General features: G+C 37.6%; 1 protein-coding gene across 4 annotated transcripts in view; it reads left to right on the forward strand.

The window, feature by feature from the left end:
* The window catches only part of GADL1 (glutamate decarboxylase like 1), a 163,779-nt gene that overhangs the window by 53,399 nt on the left and 83,679 nt on the right, over positions 1-26,701 (forward strand). For all 4 annotated transcript variants that reach the window (XM_025461084.3, XM_025461085.3, XM_025461087.3 and 1 more), the window contains 3 exons: positions 1,391-1,507; positions 5,856-5,920; positions 6,194-6,275. In XM_025461084.3, the coding sequence (XP_025316869.2) occupies positions 1,391-1,507; positions 5,856-5,920; positions 6,194-6,275 (264 nt within the window). The remainder of the gene's footprint in view (positions 1-1,390; positions 1,508-5,855; positions 5,921-6,193; positions 6,276-26,701) is intronic.

Here is a 26,701-nt window from a genome sequence, read left to right on the forward strand (position 1 = left end):
TTCTCTTACTTTTAACGATTGATGTGAATCTGGTCTCATTTTGTTTAGGTCACTGACATGATAAAGATGCAATCTGTTGGTAGTTGAGCACAGGGAAAAATTCCCAAAGCCCATGGTTCTTTATGGGCTCTATCACCCACTGGTCCTGTTCTAACAGGTTCAGGTGGACTGGATCCCATGTGTCACAACCATCTCCATAGATGGCAAATGAATTCATTGGGTACCATCGCTTTGTTTCCTATGCCTCTCAGAGCAAGTGTCTTTGCTCTGCTCCACTTTCCACTGAGAAATAACTTCTTTCTGTCAAAGGCCAGCTAAATTGGCAGGAGTCTGGTTCAAAAGGCATAACTCCTGACATTAAATGGGACATAAAAATATATTGCAAGAACAACTGCACTTTAAGATAAAACCAAGAAAACAAAATGACTCCATCCTAAATGGAGATAAAATGACTTTATAGACAGGGAAATGTTCTTGTCACTTATTCCTCAAGTGCTCTGAAGTCTTAGGATTCTCATTGCTCTCCCCACCCCTACCTTTGTCTGCAAATTCACCCTCCGAGGTGCTTCCACGGTGAGCAATGCATCTGGCTGCTATAAAGTTCCTTATGGGGCCAACGTGCTAGGCTAGCTCGGCCAGAATTACCATCCAGCTCTGCATGTGTTCCACAGTCTCCCTTCTCCATCGCCCGTGCCCTCTGGCACCCGTTTACTTTACAAGATGCGACCATCAGTTGTATGAAGAGGCAGAATCATGGTAGGAGTCATGCAGGTTCTCTTTTCTAGCACATTCTAAAGGATTCCTTATGGGGCACCCATTTTGGAGAGTGTATCCCAACGAGGTTACTCTGTCCTCTCTAATGCCAATTTGTGCCTAATCACACTGTTTTGTAATTGCACTCACTTGATAAGGAGACAGGCAGACAGGCCTCCGTGGTTTGCACCTGGAACTGTTTATTTTCCCATCATCCTTGTTTTTCTTTCGCAGAGGCTTAGCAATGCTGGCACACGGGCGCCAGTGAATCACCCCTAAAAGGATGTAGGAATCACAAAGAAGGCCAGTTGGCCATTGCCGTGGAGGTTATTCACTTTCTATGTGGGAAATCTAAAGAACAGAAAACCCTTCGCAAAGAAAATGAGAGTAAAAACAGTTAACAATGCATATGGAGCTGAGACAAAGGACTTGTCCTAACACTGTCTCAGTTTCCTTGACTTCTTGGAAATGACTAGAGGTCATACTCTGGAGAAGCTGAACAACACTCTGTCTGAATGGTTACTTCCAAAGGCAACCAGATAAATTACTGGATGTGTAAGCATTATGTTTACCAACCTACTATAGGACCAACTTAGTGGTGATGGTGATGGTTCTTGTATGTGCGTCCTCCTCACAGGGAGCAGCTCCATTTCTGGTCTGTGCTACGTCTGGTACAACTGTGTTGGGGGCCTTTGATCCTCTGGATGAAATAGCAGACATCTGTGAGAAGCATGGCCTCTGGCTTCACGTGGACGTAAGTGCATTTGAATGTACAATCGGTTTAACTTTCCAGTCTGTTTGCAGCTTTGGTAGGAAGTGTTTTGTGTTCTCAGAAACTAGACGTGAGGTCCCCAGCTCCTCTTGTTTTAGTGTAGTGTTTCTAATTAGGAGAAATAAATCTGTCATTTTCCATAAGGTAATAAAGAAGACGATGCCAGATTTGATGTAAAGTTTGGTTTCGTTTTTCGGATTCCATTTTATTTCCTCTTCTCTCATGAACTATTCTCTTTGGTCCCTTGCTTCTACGGTCATTGAGGCAGTATGGTGTGAGGGACACACTGAACTACAAAATCAAGAGGCTTTGCCTTTGGGTTCCAGTCAGCCTCTTCTTCATTGCAACCCTGGCCATTGGGGCTTTGCTTTCATTTACAAAGAGGGAAGTGGCTGATGGGGTCTGTAAAACATCTTCTAGCTCTGACATTACATGATTCCAATCAGCTGGAAAATGCAAAAAGCTGCATTACATAATTTCATGCTATAATTAAAGTAGATTTTATCTGGATCCATCATAGATAATTATTTGAGAAGAATTGAGATAACTTACATTCTTCATTATTTTCTGATGTAAAGAATTGGCTTTTTTTTTCTAATTTATTTTGTAAGTCCTGGAGTTGTTCATGATAAAATTTTCCTTAATTAAAGGTAACTCTTCAAATTCTACTAATCCAGGGTTAAAAGTCTGAATTCAGACAGTTATGAATGCTTATTGAGCTTTCCCCTTTTTCTTTTCTCTTTCTTTCTTCTTTCTTTCTTTCTTTCTTTCTTTCTTTCTTTCTTTCTTTCTTTCTTTCTTTTTTTTTTTTTTGTAAAGCTGGGAGTTAATTAGTTTGATTCAACCAAATAAATAGAGGAGACTATTGAACTTACTGATGACACTGTAGGGAACTTTCTTCTGGTAAGTGAGTGATTCATATCCTCCTTAGCATTAAAAAAAAAAAAAAACGCTCTTTTTGACTTTCTGAATGGAAGGTAACAGCATTTGGGGGATATACCTACACATAGTTTTATAGTTTGTATGATCTTATGCGTTCAAAGTAAAGTGTCTGTATAACAGAGAGAATTTTTCAGCAGCTCAAGGCCTTCATTAAGCATATGCTAATACTTGGTAAAAGCAGCTGTGATATAAAGCTCACTAGAGTTACAGGCTCTATTAGTATGCCAGTGGCAATTCTTCAGGTAGATTATTTGTGACTTCAAATGGGATTGTAGCATTTATATCTGTTCACATTTCAACTTTTATCTTATTGATTTTTATAGACTTCGCAGCATAATAATACATTATGTCCTAAAAGATAATATAAAATGAGTACTTTGTGACTATGGAAATAAGGGGGAAAAATCAAATATGTCAGCGGTTATACTTAAAAATTCTATTCTCATAAAAGAAACATCAAATATGAATTATATAGTTTATGTAAAGCAGAGCAAATACAGCAGTTTCTAAATTGGGAGTGAGATTAAGAGACTTAAGAGAGGCTCAGAGAGAATTGCGACTTGTATGTATGAATGAGAACCTCCTTAGATTTTCTAAAAAAAAAGAAAAAAACAGAGGTTGAATTTTTTAAGGAAACACTTTTATAAGGAAATGTTTAAGCCAAACAAATTATTCAATTTGCACATAGTAGGCATCTAGTTGTATTATACAAAATTGGACAACAGTATGTCTCACCTGGTAAAGAAATTAGCTCTCACATTGAGATAATATTTGCTCATGTTTTAATATTACAGGCTGGATATAATGTAATATTACATTATATTGTCATAATAATAGTATTGAATCTGTTGATAAAATTTGATAAAGGGGCATGTAGCTTATCTTGAAGAAATTTCATACATGATGTATAGTTTATTAATTTTAAAGATAAAAATTAACAAAATTGCAGTAGTTATCTTGGCCTGTTGAAAATTTTCTATAACATATTTTAAAATATAAAAAAACTGTCATCTACTTTATTTTTTAACGTAATTATGGTTGCTGATCCTCCTGGGTGTTTCATAAAATTGAGTTGCCCTGCATATGTAACATATTTCATTAATTCTAAGATACACTGATTTTGTTACATATTAAGGTAGCTGAAGTTGGTATGTTGGTCATTTTTTTCCCTTTCTTTGTGGTACACTAAAAAATGGTGACTCTTACTTTTGATAGGCTTATATTTGGTTAATTACAATGCATCTTTATGCAACTGCATAAGGAAAACTTTAGTTTTCTATTTCTTCAGGAGGGCAAATGTTACCTCAGCCTCTGCCTCAGACTAGAAGAGCCGGACCAGCTAGACTAGGAAGTCCCAGCTGGTCTGACACTTCTCCAAAGCAGAAGTTGTGTGGCTTCTGCAAAGCTTCCCGCTCCCAGTAGAGCATCTTGAAATGTCTCACCCACTCTTAGTTCCAAGTCTCGGGGAGGTAGTAAACACTGTATTTAAAGTCAGGGGCTTGCCTCTACTTCCCTGTGTGGTTTGGTCTTACTATTAATTTCTTAACTAATGAACTAAAGAGGACAACGTTAAGTAAGATGGTAAGTGTGGTACCTAACAGGTAGTCTTAGCTTGATAGATGACGGCCCTCACTGAGGTGAAAAACCACACTTCTTCAACATTTAGGTAATTGTTTTGCTGTTTTTGCAAGTTGAGGGTTAGGAATTCAGAAAGTGAGGCAAATAGAAGTAGGGCACTGCCCTCAGGGCTGTGAGGTTCTTCTCCTGTCAGCTCTTTTGAGGACTAAGTCTGTGGAGGAGCTGTTTCTGACCCTGCAAGTTCCTCTAAACTGGGAAGCTAATGCCTCAAAAGAGTTCACATGATTTTAAAAATTCCATGCTGCTCATTAGGATAGGGAGCATTTGTTTACTTTTGAGGAAGGAAAAGGAGACCAAGGTGCTACAGGAGATGGGAAGGTGTGGGAGTATGGTGTGTGAGCTCCTGGACTCACCTCCTTCCATCACCCTCAGCTCCCCACACTGTATTCTACCATTTGACCCTAAGCTTTGATGCTATCCTAAAGCAAGAATGGGCTTTGGTTCCCACATCTAATACTTAGAGCCTGTGAAACCTTGCACAATTCACTTCCCACCTCTGAGCCTTAGATTTTCCATTAAAAGTTTGAGGTAATAATGTCTCCATTCCCAATGCAATGTTGTGTGGTTTTGATAACTATGGAGGCTTTCAACATGGCCCAAGCTGGTCCCCTCATATTCCCTCACAGCCATGACCCTTTCTCGTCCTACAGATTAACACTTAGAAGTCTGCTCAGTTGCAGGGACCAGACTGACTTCCTTATTACTCATGGTAATTCTCCCTTCCTTCCCTCCAGACTTCCTGACTGTGAGGTTTCCTTCCATTTCCTATTCTCAGCCATCTTGTCCTTTGTTCATAGTGCATAAGTCTCCAGGGGACATCTTTCCTAAGTGCCAGGCTTCCTTTCTTCCACTCTTGCATTTTTTTATTTGCACTTATTTCTGAAAGCTATTTGGCCAAAAAGATCTAATTAGTAGGATCCACCTAGCCCTTCCTAGTTGGCCATGAGTTCCTGTGTACCCCTCTAACCACCCTGTCAAGCATAAGCCACATTTATTATTCGGAATGCCAGCCTTCAGCTCATGCTTCATTACCAGCATTTGCCCATTGTGTCTGAGACAATGCCAGCATTGCAAAGGATATGGTCTATTTTACTCTTAAATATAAAAAACAAACAGGTGGTTGCCATATAGGTGGGTGGGGAGAGGGTGGTTGAAATAGGTGAAAGGGATCAAGAGGCACAAAATTCCAGTTATAAAATAAATAAACCACACAGATCAAAAGTACGGCATAAGGAATATACTCAATAATATTGTAATAACAATGTATGGTGACAGACGGGGACTCCACTTATCGTGGTGAGTGTGGAGTACTGTATAGAAGTGTCAAATTACTGTGTTGTACACTTGAAACTAATTTAACATTGCATGACAGCTATACTTCAATAATGAGCCTAAAAAAATAAAAACAAAAGATATTGTCTATTTTAGATTCTAGATTAGAGAAGGGTTGGACTGTGTCTTCTGGATCACTTTTTATCCACACACAACTCAACAGGTTAATATACTAATTTCTTATGATGTGTGAATTTAAATCCTGCGGGAGGCCATCTATTGTGATGAGGCTCTGCTCTCCGCTGGAGTGAGAACCAGTAAGCAAAAGCTTTTGGAATATACATTGCTTAATCTCGGTTTAAAGCAAAGTATTAAGTAAGGCACCTCAAGGTTGTCGCTCAGAGTTTTCTATGACAACGGACTGGCCAACAAATAATATTGAAATAACATTGTTGTGATTATATAAATATCTCAACAGGCTTCTTGGGGTGGCTCAGCTTTGATGTCCAGAAAACACCGCAAGCTTCTGCATGGCATCCACAGGTAAATTCATTTTCTGGGGCCCAGCACCTCTTGTTTAGGCAAGGGAGTCTCTCTGGATTTTGCACACTTAAGTGACATGTGAAACGGACAAAGAGACGAAGTAATTGTTTTACTTTAAAACTCCAAGCTTCCCAAACAACTCAAACAAGAAATCCTGTTGAGGACTTGGCTATGAGTGTTGAATGCTTATGCTCCTAAAGGAAAGTATTCCTCTGGCCAGTAGAAGCTAATTAAATTCCCTCCTTCACATGCCCTTTTTGTTTTACATAACAGAGCTGACTCTGTGGCCTGGAACCCCCACAAGATGCTGATGGCTGGGATTCAGTGCTGTGCTCTCCTTGTAAAAGACAAATCTGTGAGTTCTCTTCTGGCCTTTGGGCTTGGATGGGGGTTAAACCACTGTGTTTGCAGAGGGTTCATTTTTTGCTTACATTTTGGTGCTTCGGAACAGATATAGAAGAAGGTCTTCGGCGAATGTTGGTGGCCTAGAAAGGAAAAATAAATAGGCTCAGATAAAAAAATCTAGTGTTTCTGCTTAGGTCATTTTTCAGATTAGATTTAGGTATTCAATAATCTCATTAGTTACAGAAAAATGGTCTCTCTTGCCCTCATTTGGATTATATTTTAAACCTCAGTTTTAAACATTGCCAAGATTTTGTTCTCCTTGATTAAGTCTGGGATTTAAGTTAGCATGAAACTTCTGCTTGCTGAGAAAGTGGAACAGATGTGTGTCATACATTAAATTGAATGCCTAATATGCTTAGCTCGGGCTTAACAGCACATTTATACAGGAAGATGTTAGTTCAGGACTGATCACTGAACACTGATTTATTAGCTTCTTTTGGAGCATTGCGGGGAGTTGGAAACTAGTCTGGATCATGGTGGGGCAATTGTAAAGAGTTGCTGAGTTTCCTCCTGGCCACAGGTATAAACCTTATGTTTTTTCTGGGTAAAATAAGGATTCTTGTGGGAAGTGGCCCAGGCTGGGAAGTGCCACTTCATTCTTAGAAATGCCTCCTCAAGATATGTGTGCAGCATGTGGGTGATCTTTCTCAGCCATCTGTTTACATTTTTTTCTTAGGGGACTCCCTTTGCCAATGCTAAAGTCATTTTCTCTTTTTAAGGAATTTTATTTCAAATGAAAACCATATTTAAAATTAAAACCTAGTCTTGCATGTGCAGATAGTTACAACTCTCTTTAAAAATGAATTGTGACATTTGTATGTCAGAGCCCTTTGTGTTTTGAGATGTCCAAATGGAATACTATAAGGACTAAGGGCAGACCGCCCAAAATGTACCCCGGTGGCATACTGATTATTTTGAATTGAAGGTACTTGGGAATCAGCCAGTGCAAGGACACTCAAGCCCGCTCTGTCCTCCTGAAAGCAGGACACAAATCTCCTGCATGAAAAATACCCTCCCTGTACTAAGAAGTAAGAAGGCATCCTACCACCAGAGACAGAAACGTTAAAGCCAAGAAAGCTCTAGAAACAAACCTGTTACTTTTTCATTAATCCACTACCTCAGCCCAAACTACACTTAGAATTCCTTACTAATTAAAACTCACACATCTGTTTTCTTTATCCTATCCATTCCTCACAAATGTATTGTCTCATTGTCTAAAATGTATAAAAACAGCTTTGGTCATTTGTTTAGGTCTCAATTTCATTATTTGTCCTCTATGTGCATATCATAAAACTTTGGTGTCTTTTTTCCTGTTAATCTGTCTTCATGTAAATTTAATTCTTTGTCCAGCTAGAAGAACCTAGGACAAAGAAAAATTTCTTCCTCCCCTTTGGTATCCATCAGAAATTATGAACAGATTCTGCATTTAGAGGTAGAGACACTTTTGGAAATACAAATATATTCCTTAATATTTTATCAGGTTGGCTTATATTCAACACCACTTGTTTTTTGCATTTAACTTTTTAGGTTGTGACTTCATTTTATAATGGAAAGGTAGTTTAAGATTACTATATCATTTGTGAACCAAGGAACATCCTCAGCTTACCCGTAGTTACATATTTAGGACAAGACAGAGTTAGGAATAAACCCAGGTTTTCCCTTGCTCTAGATATAAGAACAAAAATATGTCAAGCATCCTTTATGTGCCAGGCATTCTACATCTGCCTTCTTCCCAGTAAGCCAATCTGAATGACATCCTTATCTATTGGTATGATGCTCTTAGGAGTGGAAAATCCAGACCAAAAATTTTATGACTACTCTTTTAAATAACTTTCTAGCTTTTATATGTTTCTCTTGTCGAATGATATTTGAGTGATTCAGCCAAGAATTGATTTGCATTTATGTACTTGAGGCAATTCAAAATTTTCTGGATCATCTAACTCTATTACAGGGGTGACAATTTTATTTTATTTTTTTAAAAGAATTCAGCTCCAGATCTTAATAAAAATAATACCCATGTCGATTCATATGGCAGGAATTAAGAAGTTAGGAAAATGGTATGCATTATGCAAAGGTTTGAACACTTTTAAAAGTTGCCATTTTTTTAAATAAAAGATTGTTTTAAAATTAAACGGAATGGAGAGCTGAGCCATGAGAGATGAGATGTGACAATAAGCTTAAGCAGTTTTGCGTTGGTAATTTTCTCTCTCTTTTGTACCTATTTTCTGCCCCTGTTCTCTTTCATACTTATTCATTCATCACTAACCAACACTAACTGACTTCCTGTGTAGGCCAGGTGCTGTGCTAATTCTGGGCTCATGAAGCAGACGCATTCCCTGTAGTCAAAGAGCGCATCATCTTACAGAGGAGACGATGAACAAAATGTTCCTATTAATTCTTTAATTATTAATTTGATAAGTGGTCCGAGGAATGTGTCAGTTGCTGTTGATCATATATTCTCCAGCCATTACAACCTCCTTCCCTTCTCCCTCCTGATACCCATCTAACTAGGCTCCCTTGCACTAAGAGCCACCACATGACATGGTCAGTATAGTATAAAGGAAGTATGATGAGGGTCTTGAGCAAGGTTTTACTTGCAATTAGGGATGATACATACGAAAGGAGAGCATCTTTTCCCTTATTTCTACCTTGAATGCAGTTGTGTCAGAGCCTGATGTGTGGAACTCTGATAGCCACCTAGTCACCATACGACAATGACCTAAATCAAAAGGTGAACATGCACAGAATGGCAGAGCAGAACGGGGAAAAGTCTTGGTCTTGAGTAATGATTTTGAAATGTTGCACAAATCCTAGAAGTGGTTACTTACAAACATTTTGTGATATGAGGTCATTAAATGTCCTTATTGCTGAAACTGCTTCCATTGGGTAATCTGTCTCTTGGAGCCAAATGCACTCCTATCAGATACAGAGAAGAGTATAATACTCAGAGAATACATAGCAGCGAGTCCTGAGATGTTTCATGGAAGAAACAGCACATGTGCAATTTTTAAGAAAGGAAGGTTCTTTTCATTTCATTTCATTTCATTTTTTATTCTTTATTTTTTTAGAAGACCGGATTTATTTGAGAGAGAGCACGTGTTCACAAGTGGGGAGGAGGTGCAGAGTGACAAGCAGACTCTCCACTGAGTACAGAGCCCAACACGGCTCGACTCAGGCCTCAATCCCAGTCCCTGAGATCACGACCTGAGCCAAAGTCAGATGCTTAAATGACTGAGCTACCCAGGCACCTAAGGAAGGTCCTTTTCATTTTAGAAACTGAAAAAAGTCCACTGTAACTGAAGCATAGAGAATAGTGCTAAGACAGACATGAGATGAGGCAGTGGATGGAACATGCAGAGTCTTCAACCATTTCAACCATTTAGACTTGATCTTCAGAACAAAGAAAGAATTTAAATTTTAAAACCAGGGAGTAATCTGAAAAGCTTTTCATTTAAGACAAAGAATTGGAGGAGGGCAGGAATGGATGCAAGAGTAAGAAGCTTATAGTCTCCAAGCAAGAGTTGATGGCAAGGGAGATGGGAAAATGTGATGAAATTCAAGATCTACCTTAACTATTCACTAGACAGGGCTGAGTTACCAGTTATATGTGGGAGATGAGGAAGAAGCAAGTGTCAGAGTTGACTCCTTGCTTAGTGATACAGCAACTGCATGTATGTTTGTGTGTAGATAGATGAAGACTGCTGGAGGAGGAGAATATTTGAGAGTGAAATATCTTTATTTTAGCATCCGCTACGTTAAATTTGGGATTCCTAGGAAGTCTTCAAGTGAAGTTTTCATATAGGCAGTTGACATGTAGACCCAGAGCTAGGAAAAGGGGTCTGAGCTGGAAAACTATGTTGGGAGGTGGTGAAATGTAGATGTCTTTCGAGGTCCTAGAAGTGGAATGGATTGTCCTAGAAGAGGAACTTGGGAGTGAGATGAGAAAAGTGCATAAACTTAGTTCTGAGGAGCTTGTGAATCTGTGAAAGTTGAGGTTGGAATGGCCAGGGAGGGAGGAGGAGGATTAGGAAACAGTGTCGCTAATGAAATACTCCTTGAGGGATGAGTATTATGAGGAGTATGTATGACTGTCACCCTTTATGTTGAAGCTTAAATGTCATCTCCTTAAGGAAGAGATCCCAGTAAGTGCTCATCATCATCTGTAATTATGATTTCTCGTGTATTAAATCTCCTTCCCTCTAGAACATAAGCTGTATAAGAATAGGTATAATGGCATGATATTTGCCACTGTATTTGCAGTGCTTAGCAAGTATTCAGTGAACAGGGACAAAATTAAAATTCACTGAAAAATGTAATGCTTTAAATAAACGAAAAAACCTCAGAAATATTTGTCATCATGTCAGCAATAACTAGGAGTTCCCAATTTTCCCCCTACCCCAATTTATTCCTTTTGAGAGCTCTGAGATAACAATGATGAAAACTGCAATTGATGAGTTTTATTGCCTGGGTCCTAACACAAGGCTTGAGCATGCCTCCAAGCAATAATTGATGAATAGTGGTTTTTAATTTGGACTTACTTCTCCAGTTAATGGAAGGGGATATCTCTAGTTAAAAGAAAGCAAATTACTTAGTTGATATACTTCTGTTAAGGGAAAAACTAATTCCCTAATTTGTACCCTCACAGCCCTGACATTCACAATGCTGTTTTCCTGATTGACTAGCAGTGGTGTTTGCATTTTTAATGTCCTGTATTAGCAAAGAAGACTACTTCCCAAACAAAGCAGAGCTGCTGCTCTCAGAGTTGTACTATCACTAACCGTCTATGCTTCATAGGGAAAAGGAAACTCAGATTATAAAAAATAAACTGTGATTAAAAATAGGTTGACTTTAGATGTAAATGCTGGCACTACATGGCTGTTTCAGATCAAAGACAATTTTGATGCTTTGATCTAAAAGAAAAGGCAATATATTCTAAGAATCAGTTGCATAGAGAGGGAAAAAAAATCTCAATATTGGCTTTTTGACTTTTAGTGTTTATTAGAAGGACTTTTTAGTTGAAAGAAAACTAACAAAAAAATAAAAAGAAAAGAAAACTAACAGATACATGAGAATGAGAAACATGCTAATCAGATGACTTTCTGAGTAGAGATTTTTCCTTTCCATTTCTACTGACCATTATCACCTGATATTAACTCACAGGGACATCCAGTTTCACTGGACAATTTCACTGAACAATTTGAACAATTTTGGTTGTTTTTTTTTTAGAAAGATTATGTTGATCCTGTGGATTTTGTTTATTATGTCCATTTTTATATGTTCATTTCAGAAGTAATTCAAATGTATCATAGATGAATCAGAAAATTCAGATAAGGAGAAAAATGAAGAAAAAAGCAACAGAATACAGACACTTGAAGAGGCCCTTTTATATATTTTCTTCTGTATATAGACATTAAATGTATACATATTTGCACATACCTAATCTAAAAAAATTATACCATATTATACCATATTTTGCTTTCATGCTATCTTCATTTATTTTTAGTTTTTTTTATTTTTTTTTTTTAAGATTTTATTTATTCATAAGAGACGCCGAGAGAGAGAGAGGCAGAGACAAAGGCAGAGGGAGAAGCAGGCTCCCTGCAGGGAGCCCAATGTGGAACTCAATCCCAGGACCCCGGGATCATGACCTGAGCCAAAGGCAGACGCTCAACCACTGAGCCACCCTGGTGCCCCGCTATCTTCATTTAATCAAATACCTTTTGTTTAACCAACATGCATTCTATACATTGTAAGAGTTGCATAGTAATCTATCATTTTGACATATTATGATTAACTTGACCATCTTGTTATCACTGACCAATTAGGTTGTTTCAGGATATGTACTGCTGAAGCAAGCACTCAATTAGGTCGTTTTAATATTTGGCCATTAGAGATTTGGCTATCATCTTTGAGGCTAAATCTTCATGGATATCCTATATTCTTTCCTTATTATAAATTCCTATGCATTGAAGAACCATTATCATCTTTCATGATGCTTTTTTATACTTGTTTCCTAATTTTCCTTCTAAAATACCTCTTACATAGGGGTGCATGGGTTGCTCAGTTGGTTAAGCATCCGACTCTTGATTTCTGCTCAGGTCAGGATCTCAGGGTCATGAGATTGAGCCCCATGTCAGGCTCCGTGTTCAGTGGGAAGTCGGCTTGGGATTCTTCTCTCCCTCTCCCTCTGCCCCTCTCCCTGCTTACCTTCTCCCTCTCTCTTAAATCAATCAATCAATCTTAAAATACCATTTACCTTCTCACTAGCAGAGTATGAGTATGTGTATGTGTGTGTGTTAACATTTGACATCACAGTAGTTTTTTGCTTTGTCAATTTGTAGGCAAGACATTTGTATACCTGCACTTACAGACATAGACATAAACATTTCCTTCTATCTATTGACATAGCCTCTTCTAACAGCTCTTTTTATTTTTTTAATTAAAAAATATTTATTTATTTGAGAGAATGAGAGAGTACAAGTGGGGCAGAACAGAGGAAGAGGGAGAAGTAGACACTCTGCCAAGCAGGGAGCCCTATGTAGGGCTTGATCGCAGGATCCTGAGATCATGACCTGAGCTGAAGGCAGACTCTTAGCCTGAGCTACCCAGGTGCCCCCTGAGGGATCTTCTTTAACAAAGGTATTGACATGCAACTCTGGACTAGGTTTCCAGGGTGAGGCCAATAAGCTTGCAGTTCTTTTCTTCATTCTAGAGGAGGATCAGAATATAGTCCCAGTTATTCTTTAGGAGAAGGAGTGGTAGGAAGAAGAGGGTAGGAAATTCATTCAATGCACTCACAGAAGGTATATGATGGTCCAGGTCCTGTGATGCAAAGAGAAAACTAGAAAAAGGAGCCTAATATCATCCTCTCAATGTGGTCCCCCAGGAGAAGGCAGAGAGTTTTCACTGGGATTCTATACCTGAGAAATACATTACCTTTCAGCCCCGTTTATATTTTTATTCTGAGTGGTAACTGATACTGCAAATGACAATTATGTTATGCCATTTTTTAAAAAAAATTATGCAAGAAAAAGAAGGGAAAGTAGATTTATCAGAGAAAGTAGAACACACTGTACCTGCTTTTGTGAGAATTTCTTTTTTAGCTCTTGTTTTTCTTCATGGAGTTCCTATGGAAGTGCCATCAGGTGGTTTGAAAATACTGAACAATCTTATCATCAAAGAAATTCTTTTCTTCATGCCAGAGAACACTCACACTTCCTCTATGCACACATATTATAAGTTTCTGTGGAATGACAGCCTTCTAGGTAATGTGGCAGAAAAAAAAAAGGAAGGTAGGTGTTTAAAACTGATTAGGAAAAAAAGAAGCATTTCACTTGGAAGAGAGACATCAATCTCCTGTGCTTGATGCTGCCAAAATTATTCTCTGTGTCCTGGATGTTCTTGCGTGAACAGAGAAAAGTTTTAGACTTTTTAGCAAGGTTGAGATTGCATGAAACTGTTAGAATTCATCAAATTCATGGTTAGTAAATAGCCCTTTCCTTTTTAAATTATTAGGGTTTTTTAAATTGTAAAAAACAAAAGTTGATTTTCTTTGCAGGAGTCTTTTGGAAATTTGTGCATATGCACGTATATATGTGTGCATGACATCAAAACCAAACAAACTAAAACCTCACATGGTGTTAACAGTCATGACAAACACCATTATCATGTCTGCTTTCCTTCTCCATAAGGTAAAGGGATATAATAATTAATGTTAGAATTGCACATATTCAAAATCCGTTATGTCTTTCTCCACCAAACAGACAGTAATATTGGGTTTTAGGGTTTCTGTATTGGTACTGAAATTGACATTAATTTTAACAAAGGATTTGCATTTTGTTTTAGATCTATGCTCTATGTAGCCTAATATGTTAATTCCTTTGTGAACTGTGGATCCAAGGGATGGGTTATTGCATAATTGATTATACTACCGTATTTCAATCAATAATTACCAACTTGCCATAAATGGGCACTAGTCCCAATGCAGAACCCATTCCATGGTCCTTGGGATCATGTATCTAGCAGGCTGAGCTACTGGAGGTCATAAGGGTCTTATTCATTGCTGTAGTCCCCCTACTTAGTACAAAACCTGACATTCAATGCTCAGTGAAATGTTTCCCAAAGTGAACTTATTTGTGTCTTTTTCCAATACCATCAAATGGTAATATATTTTAAATCTGTTACCTGCATTATGAAGTAGTATGTCCTTTATCATCACAACCTTATCCCTTTCAGGTCTAAAAAACTGTCCCTTCCTACCAGTTTGTTGGAATTTTGACAGAGTGCAGAAATTGTTTGTCTTATCCATATGGTTTGACATACCCATTACCTCCTCACATCCCATTTCATGTTGGCTCTTAAAAAAAGTCTTCTCTAAACTGTGCCAGCATTTGGCCTTTTATCTACATGCCTCAGAGACCAATAATAAATCAGTGACTCATGCTTTCCTTTTTCAGAAACCATATTGTCTTTCCCCTAGGACTTATTTTCGTTTTAGTGTCTAATGATGCTGTTCTTTATTGGCAACTGGACAAGCGGAAGAGATACTTGCTTTTCTAAGGTTCCCTGGGTCCTCTCTTGACCCTTTCTAATGGACAGAATGACATTCACAATCTGCCAGTTTGCTGGTCGTGGCTGTTTGTAATGTTGGATCCAGTATCTTGGCCAACAGCTTCCCAATTTCATCCTTGAGTTCCCTCAAGCCTTTACGTGACCACCACCTGGTCCTACTGATTAAGCTACATTAATTTTGTCAGTTTGACTTAGATGAGTTGGGGTGTTGCCCACTTTGGGATTTAATATCTTCTGCTTGTCTATTTTTGGAGAACCCTAAGAGTGTGGGAATCTCTCTGATATCCTTCCAGGTAAAGAATTCATTCTTCATGGCAGCTATCCCATGTCAGTAGGGGACCCCAACCTTTGCTTCTCTGCCAATCATCACAAAAGATGACAGATTTGCTAATAAATGATTTAAAGGGGGGGGGGAGATGAAATTCTACTTTTGTGTCCTAGCAGTTGAAAATACCCCAGAAGGAGGGTTCTATTTACAGATTGTAACTTTCTTTCCTGTCTTACCTTAAAACAAAACTGATTAGGGTCTCATAATATGGGAGAATTATATAAGCTTAAATCTAAGAAAAACGAGAAATGTAGGGTAAGGGCATAAAAGGAAACCTGGAATGAAGCTAATGGAAAAATTCTTGCCATAATTAACATGCTACACCTGCCTCAGGTGGATAAAAGTTGGTTTTCGAGTTTTTAAAGGATTCCAAGCATCTGCCATTTTTTGCCCTTTATTTTACCATGAACTCATTGTAACAAGATTTCTATTTCTACTCTCTGGTATGATGCTGGAGGCCCTTTTGACTTCTTGGAATAAATAGTTCTATTTGTTTTCCTTTGTACAATTCTAGTTGTCATATATATTGTTTTCCAAGGAAGATATCTAAAAACATACCTGACATTCCTAATTAGGCTTTCCAGCTTTGTTGTTTCAAGGACAAAAGCTTTCAGGGAGTTAATTTTTTTCTGGGTTTTTCTTCCATGGTAATTCAAAGTATCAATATGAGTACACACGAAGAGAATTATTCTGATTTTGAAGAAACTCAGAGGTGGTAAATATAGATTTATTTTACATAGGCTCTCAATAATTGTACCTAAACCCTAAGTTATAGGAAAATTGTTAATGGCATATAATAAAGAAATAAATCGTAGGCTCTATAGAAAAATGGAAACTCTGTAAAAGAGTCACCATATCTTTAAATTCAAGGTATGCACAACTCATGTGTGCAAGCACTTGTGCATGAACATTCACACAGCAAATATACCTGCCCTTAAGCCATTATGATACTGATAGAAAATCACAACTTAGGGAGTTTTGTTAATTGCAAAAAGAAGTCAGTATCTTCTCTGGTAGTTCATTCTGAGGGCTTTTGGGAGTCTGAAAGATGTTGGTCTTTTTTCCAATGAATTGTTGTGAAATATAAGATAAATATAAAAATATGTATAAAATGTAAATAAACAGCCTGGTTGATTGTTATAAAGAGAATAATCAGGTAGTTCTCAAACAGATTAAAACAAAGAACCTAACCAGAAACCCAGAAATCCTCTATGGTCTCTTTCCTTTTATTGACTTTCTTGCTTTTCTTTTTAGTTTTGCTCCACGGTGTGGATCCTCAAATAATATAGTTTACTTTTACCCTTCTGAAGGAATTTTGCAGCATATATCTATTTTTTGGTTTGATATTATTGCTGTTGTTGCTCAGATTTACCTTATGTCTCTAAGATTTATCTATGTTTTGGCACAATATGATTATTTTTCTCTGTTTTATACTATTCCATCTGATTATGGCACAATTTGTTTATTCCTTTTACTGTTGATGGACATTTGTGTTATTCCCATGTAGGGCTTTTACAAAAACTGGCTATAAACCTTTTTCTGCACATATCTTCATTGCTTGCTATGTCTCTGAGGTTCCATCTGGTCTAATTTTCCTCTTTCTTGAAGACTATATTTAGGAATTTCTTAGTGGATCAAAAGGTGGCATATTTTGTCAGACTTTGCTTCTTTGAAAATGTCTTTATTCCTTTTTTTCTGGAAATAGAACTCTGTCAGTAATTTTATTTTACACTGCAATGACTTTTTCCTTTTTCTTTTTGTGTGTTAGAAAGCTGTCATTTTTTTTTCCAGTTTATTTATTAAGTAATCTCTATACCCCACATGGGGCTTGAACTCATGACCCCTGGGATCAAGAGTCACAAGCTCTTCCGACTGAGCCAGCCAGGTGCCCCTATTATTTTTTTAATGACAAAATTACTTTTTATTTTGGCTTCCTTTAAGAATTTCAAGCTTTTTTTAAGTTTCTGCTGCTTATCTATGGTGTTGCATATATGTATTTTGTTGGGTTTATCTTGCTTTGACTTTATTGGGCTTGTTGAATCTGTAGATTGTTTCCTAAGCTTTAAAGAGTATCCACTTATTATTAAGTCATTTCTCTCTTTTTTTTTCTGACACTCCAATTAAATGTATATTAGATCTTCTCATTGTTTCTTTGTTTCATTTAATTTTTAAAGATTTTATTTTAAGTAACCTCACACCCAATGTGGGGTTCAAACCACAACTCTGAGATTAAGAGTTACAGGCTCTACCAACTGAGCCAACCAGAAGCTCCTGTTTCTTCTGTTTCTTATTGCATTTTGTATATTCCCTAATTTTGTCTTTTCATGTTTTGTTATGAATAATTTTGATGACCTATCTTGAAATTCATGAATTCTGCCTCCAGCTATATCTAATCTGCTATTGAAGCCATCCCTTGAGTTTTTACTTTGTTATTGTCTTTCTAGTTCTATTATTTTAATTGAATCTTTTTTTTCATGTATATAGTGCCTCTAGGTTCTTGTTGATGTTTGTAAGATCATCCTTTATCTCCATGAACATTGTAAACATAAATTTACAATCTACCTCTGTTAACTCTAATATCTAAATTCCCTTGAGTGTTATTCCTATTGATTCTTGCATCTGCGATTCCTGGCTCTCATATTGTCTAGAGAGTCATCTTATAATTTTTGATGGTTTACTGAATATTCTGTTTGAGAAATTATCTTTAGGAATGATTTAAAACACAGAGTAGAGTTATCGTCCTTGAGAGGACTTTATTTTCATTTTCCTGGGTATCTGGGACAATTAGCAGTCTAGGATGAAGGCTTGACATTTTTCTGATCTCCAGATTATACCCTGTACCACCATTTATTTCAGGGTGGAGACTTTTGCATCCTGAACAAGAGAAAGGATTCCTTCACTGCCCTTAGTGACACTGAACACCTTTGAACTGTTTCCTGAAGTACTTGGAAACCTGCTGGTGACACGGGATGGTGATATAACAGGTCTCCACACGTGGCTGTCACAGTCTCTGTTCCCTCACTTCTCACCCTTCTGGCTCTTGCCTTAGCTGTCCTCTCTCAGGCTGAAAATGTTCCTGGAGTAGAGATATTTCTGGCTGACCTTCTGGAGCTGAATTCCTCTCCTTGGACCTCCCAGGAGTTTATGCCTGTCTTGTGTAGGTCTGTGATGCTTTTCATTAGATGCAGTTTCTATGTTCTGTTTCAAGCATATTTTGTTTTCTACAGCAGGAGCATTTCCAATTTATCTAGTCCTTTATTACTAGAATCGATATGTACTAGGCTTTAGCTTTTTATTTTTATTAAAAATTTTATTTATTTATTTTTTAGAGAAAGAGTGTGTGCAAGTGGGGGTGGGGAGGAGCTGAGGGAGAGGGACAAATAGACTCTGTGCTGAGCATGGGGCCCCATATGAGATTCTATCCCACAACCCCAATACCATGACCTGAGCCAAAATCAAGAATTGGATGATTAGCATCCAACTGAGCCATGCAGGTGCCCCTAGTCGTTAGCTTTTTAATAATCAGCTGCTATTCAGTGCTGCCAGCAGGGTTAAGCATTTGTTAGTTTACTCCTCCTTTCATTTAACCTACAAATATGTATAGCCTCCTGTGTGTTAAATGAGTAAGACATGATCCCTGCCCTCAGTGAACTCAACGGCTAGTAGGGGAAACAGATTTCAAGCAAATAACTAAAATATGATATGTAATGTTTGTAATAGAGTTATGTGATGGAGTAAAAAGCAGGTGTTTAGGGACTGCAGAGCAGGTAAGAGAACAACTCTGCTGGAAAGGTTGGTCCAGAACAATTAGGTGCTGCAGAGGTGACTTAAAGTAACAGTTATTCATATTTTCTGTCTGTTTTTAAAGAAATATATGAACATGATAGCACAGTCAAACATAATGAGGAACATAAAAACTACTTTAACTCATTAGCCAAAGTTAAATCCTTTAAAATCTTTTGATAGGTGAATATTATGTATTACTATATCTATGCTGACGTAGATTAATATATTTTGCTTCCATAATCAGCATCTTCCTTTCTTTGTCTATTCCTACCCTCTTCTTTATATAAGAAACAGGTAGTCTTGTAGAGTCTTTTTAAAAACTATTTATTTGGGATCCCTGGGTGGCGCAGCGGTTTGGCGCCTGCCTTTGGCCCAGGGTGCGATCCTGGAGACCCGGGATCGAATCCCACATCGGGCTCCCGGTGCATGGAGCCTGCTTCTCCCTCTGCCTGTGTCTCTGCCTCTCTCTCTCTCTGTGACTATCATGAATAAATAAATAAAATCTTAAAAAAAAAATAAAAAAAAAATAAAAAATAAAAACTATTTATTTATTCATTCATTCATTCATTCATTCATTCATTCGAGAGAGAGAGAGGCAGGCAGAGACACAGGCTGAAGGAGAAGCAGGCTTCATGCTGGAAGCCCGATGTGGGACTCGATCCCGGGTTTCCAGAATCACACTCTAGGCCAAAGGCAAGCGCTAAGCTGCCGAGCCACCCCGGGATCCCCAGGCTTGTAGAGTCTTAAGAATACTTGCTTCTTTAATGTTGGTTACCATCATCATGGAAGCTGCTAACTCGGCATTTTGCATCCAGCTCAGAAATGTGCATTTATGAAGTTCTATATATGTTTTTTTAAGATTTTATTTATTATTAATGAGAGATACACAGAGAGAGAAGCAGAGACATAGGCAGAGGGCGAAGCAGGCTCCCCACAGGGAGCCCGGTGTGGGATTCAATCCCAGCACCCCGGGAGCACACCCTGAGCCAAAGGCATATGCTGAACCACTGAGCCACTGAGTATATATATGTATATATATATATATATATATATATATATATATATATATATACATACTTTGTCCTGAGAGTTTATTTAGGATTATATTAAACCAATGGGTTAATTTGAGATTTAACATCTTTGCAAAATTTTAGCCTTTCTATCTAGGAACATGGTATATCTCTCCGTTTCACACAATGATTCTTTTTAAAATTTTTATTACAGTAAATTTCAAACATATACAAGAGCAGAGATGAATGCCTATATGCTGATTGCATGACTTTAATAAGGATCGATTCATGGCTAATCTAGTTTCATACCCACCCCTTCATACTCTCCTGTATGATTAGGAAAAAAAATCAGATTTTATGTCACAGAGTTTTGATGGTTTTTCTCACAGAGGACTAGAATATGCTCTACTATTATTTATAAATATTTGTATTGGTTATTATTATAGACTCTTTTAAAAATCTTCTAATTGTAAATGCTGCTATAAAGGACAAATTTTAAGTGTTTATATTTAACTACTTTACCAATTTCTTATTACTTCTGAGAGATTTAAAGTTATTCTCTTATATTTTCTAAATAGATAATTAGATCAATATACCACTGTAATTTTGCTTTCTTTCTAATATGCAAATTTTATGTCAGTTATCAGCAACTATAATGTACTGATAGAATTTCCAAAAATGTATTCAGTAATAACAGTAAATAGAAAGCATTCTTGTCTTCTTTGTGATTTCATTAAAGGTGCCTTAAAATACACATTCTTTATTTTTTTTAAGATTTTATATATTTATTCATGAGACTTACAGAGAAAGAGAGAGAGAGAGAGAGAGAGAGAGAGACAGGCAGAGGGAGAAGCAGGCTCCATGCAGGGATCCTGATGGGACTTGATCCCGGGACTCCAGGATCACGCCCTGGGCTGAAGGCAGGCACTAAACCGCTGAGCCACCCAGGGATCCCCAAAGTACACATTCTTTATAAATTATCTTGAGAAATAATCTAGAAATGAGTATTGAATTTTACCATATTCCTTTTTGTTATCTAATAAGGTCGTTCTATCATATTATTCCTTGAACAAAGTTAAATGTGACTTAATAGATTTTTACATCTCTGATTTACCTCACTTTATTGCGGTAATTTGCCTTAATGTATTGATAGATTTGTATGTTTAGATTTTTGCTTCTGTCGTCACATGATTGATCTGCTGCGTGTGTGTGTGTGTGTGTGTGTGTGTGTGTGTGTGTGTGTGTGTGTGATCTTGGTTGAATTGTATTTTTGAGTGCATTTTTAAACTGTCTTAATTTTAGGATAATTACAGTAACACAGAGATCATCAGTTTTTAGGAATGTTTGGGAAAGCCAATCATAAAAGTGCCCAGAAATTTTGAGGGAGATAATCCTTTGCTGTAGTGTTTATTTTCCCCATTTTTATTGAACTATTATGAATTTCATTCTCTACTGATCAATTTCAAGAACTTACATTTTCTTAAATATTTAATACATGTTACTAAGACTTTCAAATATGTTAGTAGAATATATACTATCCCTTTATCATTTTCATTTAAGTTTTGCCTTATATGCCTGCCTAAAATCTTAATTTTTAAGATATTTTTTCCTGATTTAGTTTATCTACCCTCCATAAGGAATGACTAATTGTATTTATTTTTCATTTCACATATTTATTAGGTTTATTTATCTGTTATTCATTTTCTCCTGCTTCTTTACATTTTTGTTCTGTAGGAATGTTATTTTATATTTGAGTGCAGTCTGGGCTCAGTTCTGTAAATTTTGTTTCGGAGTGTTCTCATTTAAATTATTTTCCAATTAATCCATAATAATAGTGTTGATTTACTCTTCTAACCAAGAATGGTTTATAAAAGAAATATTAACCTCCCAAGTGCTTCAGATATGTTATGAAATTCTGATATGTTTTATTATAGTCAGATAATGACCTAAATGAAAGCAGAAATCAAGAGTGACAAATTTTTACCTTTTCAACTCAAAAGTTACTCTTTTTTTTTTAAAAGATTTTATTTATTCATTCATGAGAGACACAGAGAGGTAAAGAGAGAGGCAGAGGCACAGGCAGAAGGAGAAGCAAGCATCATACAGAGAGCCTGACATGGGACTCGATCCAGGGTCTCCAGGATCACGCCCTGGGCTGCAGGCGGTGCCAAACCGCTGCGCCACCAGGGCTGCCCTCAAAGGTTACTCTTGAAAGGATACCTTATCATTCAGAATTCATTTTTAGTTTGTACTTTCTTTTCCAAATAGATATACAGTCCTAAAGGTTTGGGGGTGGGGAGAAGAGTGTTTGAAGAGGAACCAAATATTAAATATGAATATGCCAGCCTAAAAGGACCAAGGAAGAATAAAACTTTTTTATAAATGGTATATATGTCCTTTCCTGCCTTGGGTCAAGTTCTAGGTGAGGGTCAGAGAGCTGGGAAGCCTCTTCTTTCCCTTACCCCTGACACTGTCATGTCAGTTTGGAAAGTAAAAATTAAGTAGACATACTGGGGGATATATTAAGGTATAAAGTGCCTGAGATAGTGAGATATCCCTGTAAATTTCAGAGTGGCTGGCAGAGAGCTAGCTCATCTAAAAGTGACTAAAAATGAATAAGAAGACACAAGAGGGTCTGGAAGTAAGGGAAGAAGCAAAGAGCATGGCTGTGACCTGACAACCAGAGGCTATGGCAGGTCCTTAGGTGTAAGCAGGATGATAGAAAGATCATCTAGGGATGATCTAATGATGGGACACATGGTCGGTGGTCAGCACAAGGACAGTAGTGACCACACTGAGGAAGCAGATGTTCACTCCCCAACTTCAGTAGGGAGTTGCTGGATTTAGCGAAGGAAAATACAAGATACTCAGGTAAGTTTGAATATCAGATAAGGAGCGGATAATATTTTAGTATAAGTCTATCCCAAATTTTGAATGGGATATACTTTTACCAAAAATTTTGGTTGTTATGAATTTATGTGAAATTTTTACATAATTCAGATTCAGTAAGATGTTTTGTATCTTATCTGGCAACCCTCTTCAGTGACATTTGTGAATATCCCAACAATGTTTTTTAAAAAAAAAAGAGCAAGAAGAAGAAAACTCTCAGAGGAAAAATCTTGATTGTCCATGTTTTATGTCTGAATAGTCTAACATATCACTCAGAGTTTTGAGGTTTTCTGGAAGGGACCAGATTAAATATTTGGCATTAGAAATAAATATAGCTCCGAATCAGAAACATTTTCAGATAAGGAAAAACAAATTGTCATTTTTGCACATCCACAGTGATGCAATTTTGAAATGCATAATAATGTTATTTGTTCGTAAGTTCACGTGGCAGGTAAAATATGGTACTACACAGTATGATGTTTATAGGTCTGTCCAAGAGACCAACAAGAGTTAAGTTAGAATCTCTCAGTGTTAATTCCATATTCCTAGTCTCCTCCATCTCTGGTCCAATCAGCCATGACCAGGCTGGGAGTAGTGTAATGCGACCATCTCAATGGGTGAGAAAGGAAGTTAGTGGTCATTATGGACGAAGCAAAGAGCCTAAATTGTGTGTACTATAAACATCTTCCATCTCCTGCTGTGACAACTCCCTAATGGATTGTTGAGCTTTAAACTTGGTCCAGAAACTGAGAAGAAACGAGGAAGATGGATTGTTATCTTCCCCATTTCTGGCTCTATACCAGTTGTCAGAAAAAAGTTCATGGCTTCTTTTTTATAAGGCTACTCTCTTTCCAGTACATTTCATTATGCCCTTGTCATGGAGTAGCACATGTCACTATTATATGTCCTTTGGATCTTATCTTGACATATTATTCCTCTGTTTTATTACCAGTTTTAGACAGCACCATAGTGCAGATTAAACCCTCGACATCCAGTTACAGAAATACCGATGCATTCATTTAGAGTACTGTCAGAAGCTCTGTGCCCTTTCAATATCCAACTTGCCAGAGATGTAGTGAAATGCAATGAAATACATAGCTTTTTTTCAGAACCAGTGAGAACCGGGAATTTATATATAATAAGGAAAAGATTGTTTTCTGCCTCTGAGGTAGCCACAGCAAGCAGTAGAAGCATAGTCTCTCTAAGATGTTTTATTTCCCAATTATGAAAGTTATAGGGGCCCCTGCACTTAAAGGGTTCGGTTGAAATCCAAGAGGAATATCTCCAAGGGAGTGGAGTTCTTTATCTGTCTCTTTAATTTCACAAGACTGTGATTGGGGAAATGACTCACTCATGATTGGTGGGGAGGTTAATTTCATGGAACCATGAGTTGTAAGTGTACTCCGGAGCCTGATATTAGTTTTACAGTTTCACATTGAATTAATGTGAACCCATGGGGTTTGTCTTTCCCTATATGGGTTCGCCTCCCAATGCTTCTATTGTGTTAGGCATTCTTCAGAAAGGTCATCACTTATATTCAAGACATTTATCATAATTGTTGAGAATCAAAAATGACATTCATCAGTGCCAAGCTAGGTGAGATCTCAGGGAAGACATTTTGTCTCTCATCATTGTGCCAATTTTATGGATTTCGAGAAGCAGGGGAGAAGGAACGTAGCTGTGGTTCATTTTAGGTCATTGTGGATCTGGGGCACTGTCCCTGCCAGCCCACAATGCCTTTCTAGAGGGTATACTCAGCAGTGTTAAGTTTGAGGGGCATGATAGGATATGGGGCAGGAGTAGAGGTGAAGCCTTCATCCCAAAGGCTGTATAGCACAGTTATTCCCTGAACAGTCAGAAATTGAGAATGTGTGGTCTGGGGTAGAGTAAGGCAGTGTCCAGGCAGTGACATGTGCCAGGTGTCTGGGACTAGGGAGAGCCGTGTTGAGAGATGGGGCTAGGGAAGGATCTTGGGTGTTGAGAGCTTTAGACTTCACATTAAGAATACATTCATTTTTCTCGCAGATAAGTAGTTCCCTCTGTGTGGATACCAGACAGTCTCTTCTTTGCACCCCCGAATCCTGTTTTTTTTTTTTTTTTTTTTCTCTCATGGTATTCTGCTCAAGCATCAACTTACCACAGAGGCTTCTTGCTTTCCTGGCTGCTTTACAGGTCTCTTCTCTATCTAAGATCTATTGCAAGATGTATTGCAAAGTCCTCTGTGATCTAACCATTATGTTAGCCTGTTACCAATACTGCATTTCAGGCTTCTCCATTCCTGTTTTCATGGTCAATACAGTCTTGGGCAAGTGTGTTGGACCCAGAGCTGAGTGGAGGAATTTACTAACCCATTTGATCCCCATATCAATCCAACGTGATAGGGACTATCACTCTGACCACTGGTCAGATGAAGAAACAGTACAGAAAGCATAAATAACATGCCCCAAGGCTCCCAAGCTGGTAAAGGATGGCCCTGGAACTCAGGACCAGTGAGGCTTCACTCCACAATCCATGGTTTTAATCACACAGCTTCTGTGTTCCTAAATCGAGGTGACAGGTAATAGATCAACCTCATTTCCTACCTGAAACTGTGAATTCTAAAGCCATGAGGGTGTACAGAAATAGAAAATATTGATTTGGGAAGATAAGATTTGAGTGTTTAATCCTCTTAGAACCAAGACAAAATGAAATACTGTTGCTAATGATTTTGCTTATTCTAACACTTTTCACACACCCAGCCAGGCTGGTTAAGCTCACCTGTAAATTTCTTTCGAATTCTTTGGTGCCCAGACCTGGCATGTACGTTTTTCTCATTTGTTTTTTCTCTTTTAGCCTATGATTCTGTAAATATAGTCACTCTCCCCCAGGATTTGTAGTCAGGGCTATTCTAAATACTTTGGTCCAATAGTCCCCTTCGAGACACTTGCAGTTCATCAAACAAGGGTTTGGTTTAGAAAATACAATTCTCATACCTAGAGACCAACTGATCCTAGAAGTCATCTCATCTCTGCTTTGACCTACCAGAGAGACCTTCTCTCTGCCCTCCATCCCTCCCTCCTTTCTTGCTCTATGATCAATTGTAGCTTCTACTTGGTGTTTGCATATGAGCTTCCAGTCTGATATTCATAGCTCCTCCTGCTGCATTATTTCAGCAAAGACCTATCATAAATGTCAAAATACAATCTTAAAACAGAAAACAAACCCAGACTTAACCAGTTTTATCACAGAGTACTTTTTTCTCTTCTTGGGGTGTTAGAGAAACAAAGGAAATTAGAAATTATAAACCATTGTCCAAATCTATGTGTCTGGATAGTCAAATGCCATTTCCTATGGAAGTTGCATAAAAACAAAATTTCCAAACCAAAAAGAAAAATAAACTGTGACAATTTTATTCTGATTTGTTTTAAATTAAATATTCTTTTTTAGAAGCAACATATTTACTGATTATTATAAGAGGGATTAAGAACTTGCCTCAGTGAAAATGAAAGACAATGGATTGGAGCCTTCATATAAATGTTTAACTCTTCTTACCTCTACAAATTTGGAAATGGTTGTCTTATTGAGTGTATCTCCTCATTGGATGTATCTTAAAACAAGGGTCTGCAAATTATGGCCCCTGGGCTAAATCCTGCTAGATATTCGTTTTTATAAATAAAGTCTTATTGGAACACAACCATACCTATTTGTCTTAGTATCCTATATGGCGCTTTCATACAGAGCAGAGTTGAGTAATTGTGACAGAGACTGTATGGCTTATGAAGCTGAGAATATTTACTCTCTGGTTCTTTTTTT

The sequence above is a fragment of the Canis lupus genome, chromosome 23, assembly GCF_003254725.2.
Source record: "Canis lupus dingo isolate Sandy chromosome 23, ASM325472v2, whole genome shotgun sequence".
Taxonomy (NCBI): domain Eukaryota; kingdom Metazoa; phylum Chordata; class Mammalia; order Carnivora; family Canidae; genus Canis; species Canis lupus.